General features: G+C 37.8%; 1 protein-coding gene across 2 annotated transcripts; it reads right to left on the reverse strand.

Annotated features, from left to right (window-relative positions):
* Window positions 1-2,253: 2,253 nt before the first annotated feature.
* LOC146507778 (uncharacterized) lies at window positions 2,254-10,266 on the reverse strand. Of its 2 annotated transcripts, none has more exons than XM_085176465.1 (5): window positions 9,988-10,266; window positions 5,481-5,610; window positions 4,693-4,859; window positions 4,147-4,414; window positions 2,254-3,978 (listed from the first exon to the last, which is right to left on the reverse strand). In XM_085176465.1, exons 1-5 carry the CDS (start codon window positions 10,045-10,047, stop codon window positions 3,815-3,817), a joined length of 789 nt encoding a protein of 262 aa, XP_085032591.1. In that variant the 5' UTR covers window positions 10,048-10,266; the 3' UTR covers window positions 2,254-3,814. The 2 variants fall into 2 exon arrangements, with proteins under 2 accessions (XP_085032591.1, XP_085032590.1); XM_085176464.1 differs by having other exon boundaries at window positions 4,693-4,877; window positions 9,988-10,262.
* Between the last annotated feature and the right edge of the window lie 2,754 nt (window positions 10,267-13,020).

The following is a 13,020-nucleotide window of genomic DNA, read 5'->3' on the forward strand; positions in this document are numbered from 1 at the left end:
GGAAATTAATAGTTTCAATAGTTCATACAAAACGATTTTTGTTAAAATTACCCCTCATAAGTAGTATAGTCTATTCACATTATGGACATTATTACTATTATACTCACCAAGCTTTCAAATATGCAAAATATGTCGGACATACAAAGATTAAGGAACTCATCACAGACTCTCATGGCCAGCGCTTCCACACAGAATACTTTTAATCAGTGTTTCGGTTCACAATTGACCTGCTGTTCAGCTGTGCATAAATGATACCTTTCATGAGTAACTAACATGCACACAACAATAAATATTATGTTCCAGCATAAATCAGTGTTTAAGTACCCGAACCTGCAATTGCACATTATTCCAAAACTGACATTTCAAAAAAGATGCTCTATTTGTCTGTGAAGCTTTTGAGAAAGCTTTGTCTACCTTTCTTTAACATGTGTTACAGGCTGTTTTGGGTTCACATCTGACCTGCTGTTCAACCATTTGAATGCACATAAGAAATTGAAAGTTTACACACAGAAAAATACCACTACTGAATGAAACAACACAGCTGTATAGAAGAAGTGTATCAATCTCACTTTTGGTATTATGTCAAGAAAAAGGAACTGCCTATTTAGAAACTATTTAAAACCAAATGCTAAATCACGCACTTCTTTTTATGAGTCTTCTCTTAGTCATCCTTCCTTATGCAAACAATGTTATGGTTAAAATGATGCCCAGTGCTAACAGTGTATTGTGTGCTCACTGTGAGAAACACAGCACATCTCAATCTGTGGTTTTTATTTCTCATCTTCCCCTCCCACTGATCTTCTGCATTCCTCACCAGTCATAGATATTCACATCAAGTGCCCCACCCATGTCAGATTCATATTCATTTATTACACTTTACTACCACTTTTATGCTATTAACTTATGTGCCTGGCTCTACTTTCTATTCCTGCTTCTTTTCTACTACAGCCATCTTCTGTATACATAAAAAAAAAAACAACTTTGGTGCATCCACATGTTCTCCTTTTGTTTCTGAAGATCTTTAAAAACATCTGACCATGACTCATTTCACATGCTGCTGACCTGGTTTGATATTGCAAACCTTTTTCTCACTTTTGCCTGCCTTTGTAAAAGGATGTTTGTCGAGACTTGATGGAAATGCTTTGTTCTACATTTCAGATCAGCTGAACAAAAGCAACAAATAATAGCTTTTACCTGCAGCTGAATGTTCACTTTTTGGTTTTGTCTCACACAATAAAAACCAAATGCAAATCTGTGATAACACGTGGGCTTCAAAATGATGCCCAGAAGGTGCTTAATTAACAAATAAACACAAAGATCGTGTCCTTGAAGAAGTTAGATGAAAAGGTGAATAAACAGCACACATAATATTAAACCTGTCGTATTGATGTGTGTATATAACGGGGGGTGGGAGCAGTATTGTTGAGAGGCAGAGAAAAAACAGCCACTGCATTAAAGCCACAACTTTTATTCATTAGTGAACCTCATGAGATACACCAGCAACAAAGTTCTCTATTGGTCATCTTGGTAAGTTGATAATTGGCTGGCCCTCATACCTGTGTAGTTTATTTCTAAGAACCAGGATTTCAGTCAGCTTCGATAAAAAATAAAACTGCAACATGTCTCCAATAAACTTTCTGTACTTTTATAATTTTTAGAAGCATTCATATAGAAAAAGGACTTTTTAAAAAAAGCTAGAAAATCTTTTAAAGAAACTGACAATAATCTAAAGCTAATCAAATGCACCAAGATACAAATGGACATATAAAACTCAAGCTGAAGGCACAAAGAGGCTTCAACCACCAGTAAATACTGTACAATCCCAATAATGACTGACATATTTACCTACATTGTAGTCTAAGTATAAATTATTACATAAAAATCATATATTTTATATATAATGCATGTAGATGATAGAAGAGAAAAGTTATTTTGTCTTTGCCAACAAGTGCTAACCTGTGGTATTAACCCTCTGGGTTTGTTTTTGTTTCAGACAGAAGTTGTTCTTCAATCACACTGGCATAGTAGATTTTAACTCCAAACTTGCAGTTCTGTACAGCTCACAGTTCAAAGTATGAAACTAATACTGCAACCGCACTGCAAAGGATATAATGTAACATGAGGCACTGAAGACTCAACAAATGTCACGTTATCAACAAAGAGTCACCGAGGTGGGTTAATGACCACATCTTCCTGTTTATTCTATGCACAGTGAATAGGTAGCTTGCAAATGTATTCAAATGTACTACTTGCTTTAAAATATTCATTTTTATTATGACAAACAGTAAGCACTGTTCTTTGAAACATTACAGGCAGTAAGTAGCTGGTTAAAAAGCCATAAAAAGGCAAATTCCTAATAGGTTTATGAAAAGGGTCTACACACTTATGTGCTGTCCAAAGGGAATAGAACCCTGTTGTCGTTATCTGCTTTGTGCATCTTCATTGGAGCCATAAAACATGCTATGCTGCTCTTGTTGCTTGAGGTAAAGTCTGAAAATCAGGAAATACATGTGTCAAACCAAGCACGTTGACGCTTAAAAGAAACAGATTAGAGTTAAACAGACACAATTAACAACTCTCTAATCCTGCTAAGTTGATAAACTCTAAAGTGTAAAAGAGCAGTAAATGCTCTCACTGGCCTTTAAACCTTAAACCAACTATTATAGCTTTATACAGAGGACAGCGAGAAAGGAATGCGCTTTGGCTGTTGTCAGAAAACCTTGATCGCGTCTATGGTTTCTGAATTATAGTCATTAGCTTTGACTCCACCTGTCCACACACTTGCAGCATTCAGTTACCAAAACCCCCCCAAAAGTCCTGAACATATTACATGTGTTCTAAAGATGCCTGAGGGAGTTTTACTAAGGCTGCTACTGTATGAAGTCAAAGACAAATTGCTTAAAAATGGCTTACAGAAATATAATCTCTAAACATTAAAAAAAAAAAAAAAAAAAACTACCACAAATTTTTTTTAATTTTTTTTTTTTTTTTTTACAAACAACAAAGCGTATCTATATTTGGTCAGTTCTGTAAGTGCCTGTGTGACAACAACAAACGTTTGTACCTGCAAAGTAACAAAATCTCTCAATGCAATACTGGGCAGCATATGAAAATGTTCATTCATGTAACCCCCCTCCCCCGCCCCGCACAAAAACCAAAACAAATCAAAGAAAGCATTCAGAAAGTAAAAATAAACACAGACACTTTTTAACACAGAAAAAAACAAAACACAAAAACACAATCTGACCTCAGAGGAAAGAAAAAAAAAAGTGTCAACTTTTTAAGGTCCATCTTAATACTATTCTTATACAGAATATAGTACCAGGCTAAACTGGGCTGGTTCAGCTGTACATCCATCAAAAGGAGCAATCAATTTCTGGGTCACACTGAATCAGCTCTTGTCCAGCGTAGTTCATCTTAGGTCTAAAGGCACAGCGTCGGATCATTTCACACTGACGACTCTCCAACACTACAATGATCCACTTCAGGATTTCATTCTTAAAACTTTAAATAGGTATTTACTCCTTCCTTAGCATGGGATGACAGGAAAGCATTTTAACAGTTTGACTTTATTTTATTATGAGCCCTTTGTCACAAACACTGAACATTAAGTAGAAAGATAAAGTGGCAGCGGATGAAGTTGGGAATGGCGAAGAAAAAAAAAAGACAAAGAACAAAGAAGCAGCACTGGAGAGGAGCAGAGGTGTCTACTTCAAACTTCATCAAGAAGAATCATCTTCAGCTGGTTATAGATCCATTTGAGTCTCAATAGGCAGGAGCCAAAATCCACCCTGCTTTGTTCTTATTAGTCAGTTCAGGCGTAGAACTCCTTGGTGGGTGCTTTGTGATATGCAGTTGCAGAAAGTTTGTTATCTCCAAGGTCGTAACTACCTTCATCCTTCTTCTTCATGCGGTAGGCAACGAGAGACAAGAGGGAAACAGCACAGAGGAATCCAATGACTCCGCACACTATCACAGCTGGAGACGGAAAAAAGAAATACGAAATTATTTTTAAAAAATAACATTTTTATCACAGTTATCTATACTTAACATTTCAGATTCTTCAACAGAAGTCTAGATTTTCTTGAAAACTCACTACTGTAATTTTGTAATGAACTGGTAAGACAGTAGAAACCTAGTCCTTACCTGCTAGCACCTCTTTTCTCTCCAGAAGGTTCTCAGAGGATACCTCCATAGAGTTCTCACCAAATAATCCATCTCGATCAGCTTTGGTAAGAGTTTCATCAGACCTTTTGATAGGCTCTTCATATTGGGGATTTAACACATCCAGGCGTCTCTCCTTGCCAGAATTGATTACACCATCAGCTCTAGTACTGCCCCTGGGAGGCACATTGGTGGTGCTGGGACTAGCATCCTTTCCAAACCAGTCAGCTGTTGGGCCAACACCAAGCCCCTATAAGGATATTAGCACCGTTTAAAAAAAAAAATAAGCTGAGACATTATGTGGCTTTAGATACTTTCCATTTACCACTATTCACACCTTAAAGCGGCAGTAAATAAATCACAATTAGTTTCTCTGCTCCAAAATTAATCAACCTTAATATTTACTCTCACTATCACCAATTGAAATTAAAAGAATAAATATCCTTGTGTGTGCGATGAATCATCCTGAAGATGGACATAAGTCAGACTTCATGAGGACATGAATCAAAAGGAACAGTCATACTTTACCTTGTCTCCATCAGCGAAAATGTCAGTCTCCTTCGCTGTAGTTGCTGGATCGTGGCTGCGTGCCACTGTGGTTGGTGGGTTGTGCGGAGAGTGTACTGTAGGCTGTGGTTGACGCTGCTCTGTTTTGCTAGAGGGGCTAGGCAACGTCAGGACCATATCCCCGGCATCTGAATGGGCACGGGAAACTGAGAAATCACCAAAACAAAACACAAAACACTTCAGAGCATGTCTCTTTTCATTATTATAGAATAGTTTGTTTGTTTTGTTTTTTTAATCTATTGGATTAACTGAAGGAATAGGACAGTTTTTCTTGGATAACGAGTTGACATCTGAGGTTACTTGGTTTTACAGCAGAGTCTGCCACAAATGTGGAAACAGTTCCTACTGCAAGTTTTATAACTTACTGAAATTCACCTGAACGTAATGCAGTTTTATATCACGCTGAATGTGCCACGACATCACTCACTACAGTTTACGCAGGTGAGTCATTCAAAGTCTGTGAGTTTCCAATAAAATGTCACCTGGTTCCACTGTATCACCTCAGGACAAACATCTGGTATATTGTAAGTGCATCTGTGTCTGAACATACAAGCACTTGTGGCTTACTTGTGTATTACTCACAAGCCTGCATGCATGATCTAGTGGAGTTAAATAATGTCTAATAATCTGTGATTAAGTTTCTATTTAATAAGAAATACAGGGAAAATATACATATAGATATATTATACATATATACACACACACATAGACAGACAGACAGACAGATATATATGCATACATATCCTTACCATAATCTCCAGATCCAGAGCCTGACCCACCATCATCACCATCTTCATCATCTATAGGGAGGTCACCAGATGTTCGGCCCTCTATGTATAAGTCATCACTTGGGCTAAATGACTGGGAGAAGACAAAGAGCTGCAAAAAAAAAGGGGGGGGGGGGGGGATAAAAACATGCAATTTTATTTAAGTAGGAGAGAAACACACACATAGATTCACACAGAATTCCTTTCACTAATTGACAACATGTGGATATCGCTACAGTTCTGGAGTAAGACAATACCTCTCACAACCAATGATGTATGCTGGCCAAATATGCAGCAGTGCATGCTGCTGTCTGAGAGTATTACATCCATACTATAGTATGTGCAGTAGATAAAGGTTGTTTTCTTGATCATTTCACATGCTGTGGCAGTAATTTGTGATACTTTGCAGAACCACACAGCAGAGAACTAAGTGTCTTTGAAAGGAGGAAGGACGAGATAAAGCAGCTTCAAAGACAACACAGAGAGCAGGCAAGTAGACGCACACATGGAAAGGGCCGCTTCACATATTAGATTGCACCTCGTGAAATCCTTCCGCCAACCCGAATGCTACACAGAGGAGTGTGATGAAAACCAGTGACCTTCTTTTCCCTTGATCTAAGGCCTAGGCAGACAGAAGGTAATGAGACGAGTGGCTTAAACACAACCGGAGATCACATGAATCAAAGAAAGACACTAACTGTGCTGAAACCGAAAGAGAGCCAAAGAAAAAGAAGCTCAAACATATGCTGGTGTTAAGAGAGGGAGAGACACTCACACACAGAGACATGGATGAATATGGCCCATTGAGACCTGAAATATGTCTGGTATGTATACTATGCTTCCACTAACACAGGTGCTGAGAGAGGGTGAAAATAGGGAGAAAGGAAAGGAAGCACAGTTTAGTGTACTTCTCATAAGATAACTGCTCCAGAAAAAGGTTTTACTCCAATAAAAATTCACAAAATATGTCGTCAAAGCAACAGTTCTTTTCAAGTTAACACCATTTTCCTTTTGCTAACAAACCTTTTTATCAGTATGCAATAATGCAAACAGCCCACAGAAGGGATACAGATATAAAATCTATCTGATCTGCAACTGTACACCTAACATTCAAGGTCATTCTGCAACATGTCACCAAGATACTGGTGCATTCATGTGCAGCATTAATAACACGTAAACCCAAGGGTGACTAAAATAGCAGAAGAGGTGCTGGCATTCTCACCGACTTCAGCCAGAGATTAGAAAAGCAAAAGCTGTGACTGTGTGTGTCACATACACAATGGGAAATATACTCTATGCCTAGCTTGAGAATTATCAGGTTATAAGGCTATAATCAGACATCAGCAAACTTATGCGAAATCTGTCCAACTATTTTAAAAGACCTCTAAAGACGTACCTTTTTTAACTGCTAACAGTCAAGTCTGAGGTCCATCACGGATTGGACAAGTTCTTTTATATAGCTGTTTTAACTATTGTTAGAGTTTAGTTCTGATTTTATTCTTATTTTCTGACTTCTTTTTAATCGTTATGTTTACTATGCTGTTTATGTGAGTTCTGTGTGTTGTAACTGGCTTCTTGGAGACCTGGATTGCAGATGAGTGTGCCTGTGAAGCACTCTGGGTCAACGTCGGTTGTATTAAAATTAGCTACATAAATAACATTGACTTGATAGTCATAGACAAAAAAGTATTAGATCAAAGTGTTTTACTGTGTTTCACTGGCATTTATTTTACCAGACCAAATCCAGATGTTAACCACACGATTAGCTGAGTCAACACATATAACACATTGTCTTTTTTAACGGATCAATCAAATATTTTTAATTTAGAATTGATTTCACTAAATGCCATTAAGCTTTGACCTCCCACCTACTGGCAGTTTGTTTTCTGCTGACTCTGAATCAGTTCCCCTTGACAGATACAAGTTTTACACTGGGGTTTACTGGAAGATGTGATTTAGAATTTATACACATCTGGAAAGCATACGTATGCACGCAGGATTTACACACACACTCTGTATATAACATTCTGATATCCTGGTGCTTTGTCACAATGAAGACAGTTTACTGGAAACAGCTGTATCACTCCACAGACATATGAGAGAAGACTGAGTGTTGGTGGAGGGCAACATTAAAGCTGACAATCATCAAAGTCTTATTTTTTGTTTCTCCTCAGCTGATAGCTAGCTATATCCCCAGTGAGCTGCAAAGTAATGAGAGCATGGTCAGATTGAGAGTTAGTTTAGATAACAATGAAAAGCACACAACAGATCTGTCATCACTTGGATAGCAGCAGCAGCAGAGTGCTGTGTTGAAGGTGGTGTATGTTTGACTAAGGCATAAAATGAATTATCCATTAAGTAGCTGTAGCCTGTAAGGACAAAATTATCAGATGCCAAGAGAAAATTAATATTCCTCTTACAACTTTAGTGATCAGACAGAGTTTGGTAATGCAGTCTTTAGTGATGCCAACAGGCAAAATGTGACACAATATCTAATTCTGTCTTACATGTGATTGTTATGTCCTTAATTCAAATTACAGTAATTTGAAACTGCTGACCAGAGACTACAGGTCCCAGTCCACTCCATGTACGCAAAGACCTAATATAGCTTTGTCCATTAGTTGTGTGGTGGTCAAAGAACAGTCAAGATAATCAGCGATATGTGGCTAAAAACAAAAAAATATATATTGAAAAATAAGTAAAATAAAATAAAAACTCTCCAAGGGCATGCTAACACTGAAAGTCAAACAAACTGCTACAGCAACTCATCAAAAGAAAAACCTCTTGCAGCTAAACTGCCCTTGACACACAGAACAATGTTGTGACTAATGCTGATTAACTGAGAACACATATCTTCCGCCCCACCAGGTTTTTTAGTTCTCCACAGCAGCAAGTTTCAAACTACATCGTTTATATTCATGTTCTTTTGTTTCTAAACGTTTTTTTTCTTCCTCACATGTAGGCGTTTCAGTGGAGTGCTTTTGAAGCCCTACGAAAATCGTCATTAATAGCACCGTGAGGAGGTGTTATCCTTTTCCTCTCGCTCTTAGCATTTGGATGAAAAACTGCTCATATCCCACGCAGCTGCGTGCTTGCCTGGACTAGCCCAGTGGAACTCGCTGTTACTCATCCATCCAGAAAAATGACACAACTACCAGATCACAAACTGTCATAGGAAGAAAGCCTGTTTAAACATTCATCCTTTGGATTGGAGCAACATCACTGACTGACTAACCAGTAATTCTACAGCCACACTTGGGGACACAGATAGTTTGGATGCAAGATGTAGCCCATCACACCCAGCAATTTAAGACTGGAGTCTGTGTATTAGTGGTATGACATGAAGACGAATCAAAGCATCTGTGGATCAAAGTATGAGATGACACAAATTAAAGTTAAGCAGAAAAAAGGTTTGTTTGTTTTTTTGAGTGGCCACACCTGTTTATAAGCTATTATATTCAGAGATTACAACATGTGGGGCCTTAAAACAGGACAGGAATGCCAAGCTGTATTCATTTTCACCATATCCACAACTCCCTGAGTCCTACTAAGGGATTGCATGTCTCTTTCCTCTGCTACAAATATACACCAGAAGCAGTATCGTGTTTCAGTTCCCTCTCCTTTCACAATATACAGTCCATAAATCTTAAACAAACTGCATTTCTGCAGAGGTGGTGAGGCTCCCTGGCTCTCATTAGAGACTTCTTACAGTCAATAAATCACCAGCCTGGATATTTTTCATACTTTGTGACGATGAACAAAACTCTGCTTCAGCCTGTCATCCCCAGGTGTTTTCCAGCTATAAAGCAGCCGCACATAGAGAAACAATGGAAGGGGTAAAGGAGGAGGATTTTGAAATACTCTTTTTTCCCCTTAAACCACCTTGGTTAAATATGAATGATTTCCTGGTTTAGAATTTGAATTTGCAGTATAACATTATAAAACGTGTGGGTGAGAAATTCAGGCCAGGTCTGGTTTAAATGTCAAAGCTGTGAGCTAAATGATGAACAGACTTTGGCCCTGTGTGAACTTGACACCAACTGGACGCTTGGCCTCGGTTTGAAAAGGCTGCTGAGGTCTAAAATCACCCAGCTTATAGATCCTGAGGTAACATATATTTATGTTTTAAAAAGACGAATTCGTGCCGTTCACTTTAAAGGTACATTTAACGTAAATACATAATAATAATAATAATAATAATAATAATAATAATAATAATAATTAACACAGAGAAAAAACTGAGGATATAACATTAAGAGTAATATTTTTATTTTATGTGTAAACTCTATGGGGTAGAACTCAAACAGTCCACATGAACATAACAAACGTTACCCAGGGCTGTCGTTTTCAAAAATATCTTAACGTTTTAGCCTTCTAAAACGTAGCCCTAGCCTATTTTACATATTAAAGATAATTAATATGTATTTTTCCACTAATACGTCAACTGGAACATGTTTGAATTAAAAAACATTTAAGAAAAGCCACTTACTTTTCCACTGATTGACCCAGTTGCCAGCCCGACGAGGAACAACCACCACAGATTCCCCATTTTAACTTCCAAAACAATTTAAAAAAACGCGCTAGTTGAAAACGAGAAATTATATGTTGGTATAGTGAAAACGTTCAACTCGCTCTTCGGTGTTCAGTAGTATGGATAATTTGTTGTAGCGCTTTCGCTGTCGCTGTCGAGTCACTTCGTTAAATCTCAGTAAAGTTCCCGAGTGTGTCCCGGACTCGTTGTGAGAAGGACTTCGTCTGAAAAAGTTGTTTAGCCTGGTCGTGAAGCGTGGCTCTCTGCGGTGACGTCAGCACGCCGGTCCTTGACGACGGTAGTGGAGACGCACACGCGAGCCGGAACCGTTGACAAGGTGACGAGCTCAACTGCCTTACACCGAGGTTAATTAATAATAGGCTGAACGAGCGGCTTTTTCTTATTTACATTTTTAGTGTGGGTATACGCTTCTAAAATCCAGCAATTCATTTTGCCCTTTTTTGGAGGACTTGAGTCTGAGGCAAAGGCCATTTATCTCTGTGTAATTCACATGAATCCTACTGTTCTATTGATGCCATATTTGCGGGGGCTGGGCAAACATTTCTTTTCAAAATGGACTCCCCTCCCTTGTGGCTATAAAATATGGTGATAAGCTTTGGTTTTTTGTTTTGTTTTTTTTCTAGTTATTATGATTCTATTGCTAAAAAAAAGAGGTTTTTAACTTTTACTCCTTCCAAAACAAAACTTTAATGCCGCACATTTTCAGCCTATTTCAGGAGACAGAAGGCAGGGTGAGGCCGAAAGGATTTTACTCAAAATTGTGGTCTGATTAGAGCTGTCAGGAAATGAAGTAGAGGGCGGTCAGACAGAAAGGTAAAAGCTCAAAGGGGGACATAACAGCAGGTTTGTTATCAGAAGTATTGCTTAATGTTTAAACAAATCACACACAAACAGAAAAAAAGTTTGATTCCTTCTTTTCTCTGCTGATTTATATAATTAATGATGTATAAGCTAACGGTGCATTAACCTGTACCTCTCCTGACTCATTAGAATGAAAAATTAAAAAACAGGACAACGCTGCTAACAACCACCAGGACAGGAGGCCCTATGATTACATCAAAGTGTAAATAGGTAACCAGGTTTCTGAAAAACATGTCAGAACACACAAACCAGAGGGATGTGCTCATCTGAAAACATCCGTTTCACGGCATGACTCAGATATCCTAGGATCTGAACTTACTGGTACCTTGTTACAGTCAGTTCAGTAAGTCAAGGCACATTTTTCAGATATTAGGGAGTCCATCAAAGTAACGGATTATCTTAATATCTCCGTTAAAGGGGAAAGAATGAAGCTCTCTGGAAGGTGAGACCACTGTTAAACAGAATGCAACAGGGCTGCCAAAAGATTATTGCCTTCACAGGCCGGTGTTTTAAATGGCAGCCGAGAAACCAAATGCCACAACTTCAGAGCCCTAGCTTTAACAACATTTCTATATTTGTCCCTGCTCGGACTCCTCTAAGCTTTCACCTTCTCGCTCTAAAATCTGGCCCTCTTCCACCTCACCTCCTGACAGCAGTATGAGTAAAATCCTGTCTGCCACACTCAGCGCTCTGTCACACCATCCATGATCACTGTTACTGCCATGGGGAGCATGACCCAACAACCCATGTTTAGGTGAGTATTAGGAGTGCAGAATGGAGTTTAATAAAAAAGAAAATGGAAACAATATCATTTCATCATACTAAGATAAAAAATAAATAATTTTCAAAAAAGAATCTTCTAAACATTTATTTCAACTACTATACTTAAATTATCTCAAAACAAACAAACCAACCAACTATGAAACATTTATTCTTCTGGGTCTCAGGAGATTAGGAGCAATCATCACAGTATGGATTGATTGAGACTAAACCATCTTTTGTGTGTTGGAATATACACACATAAGTATTACAACAAAAATACGTTTCCCTTCGAGACATCGGAGAAATTAGCACATAGATCAGACAGAATAATTTCCAAAAACATAGATTTCAATAAAAACTTTATGATTCCATTGATTTTTATTGAAAGACAAGCTTGCTTTAGTTGTGACACACGGTGTGGTTCATGACTCTCTCTGGTGGAGAAAGGCTGTAATGACAACCAAGCAGTTTAAATGGCCGTTTCTGTCAAATGCTTTACTCCCTTTCAAACCAACTCATATTTACAAAACACGAAGCCTAGTGTAGTTTCCAAACCTTGAAACCACTTAGGCAGTGACAAGGATATTTTGACTCCATGTGAGGTACCTCAATTTATATTAATAACATTATCCAGCCATAACAATTCTTAATTTGACACAGCAAACCCAGGATATTAGTCTTATAGCCTAACAGTCCACATTAATAAAACATCTTCCCGAGTATTGCTCATCAGAAATCTGAAAAATCTGTCATTACATGCGCTCAGCTTTAAAGAAACTGATGTTTTCTACTTTGTTATTTATATCCATTTGTGTGAATTTTTTGTTTCACTGAGACACTTTTGCAGTTCAATATCACAAAAGAAAAGTGGATCCACGTAATTCAATGTTCCCTGAAAATAATATATTTCAGAACAGAAAATAGAGTTAAAACACGCAGTAAGCTGACACACTCAACCAAAAAGAAATAAATCATGTAATAAATAAAAGCATTATCTTATGGGTGAACTCATAAGCTGTTATTATAACCTCCCCAATTCGTTAATAACCTGAAAACTCATCTGATTTAATTGGTGACCCTATGTGGGTATCTTGACCTTTGACCTGGGAACCACTAATGCAAGACCTAATCTATGGCTTCAGTTGACATCATGCAGATACACCAAACCTTTCATCAACCAATTTATAATTATTTTTTATAATACTTGATTAAGTTTATAAATGATAAAGCTTCCATTTGGTAAAAGCTGCTAACATCTTTAAAGTCACACTCTAAACTCTGCATTTATAAGAAAAACAATGACATTTTTGATCAAGTGCCTGTCGCTCATGTTGACACAAACACCAT

Source organism: Neolamprologus multifasciatus, chromosome 11, assembly GCF_963576455.1.
Source record: "Neolamprologus multifasciatus chromosome 11, fNeoMul1.2, whole genome shotgun sequence".
Lineage (NCBI taxonomy): Eukaryota > Metazoa > Chordata > Actinopteri > Cichliformes > Cichlidae > Neolamprologus > Neolamprologus multifasciatus.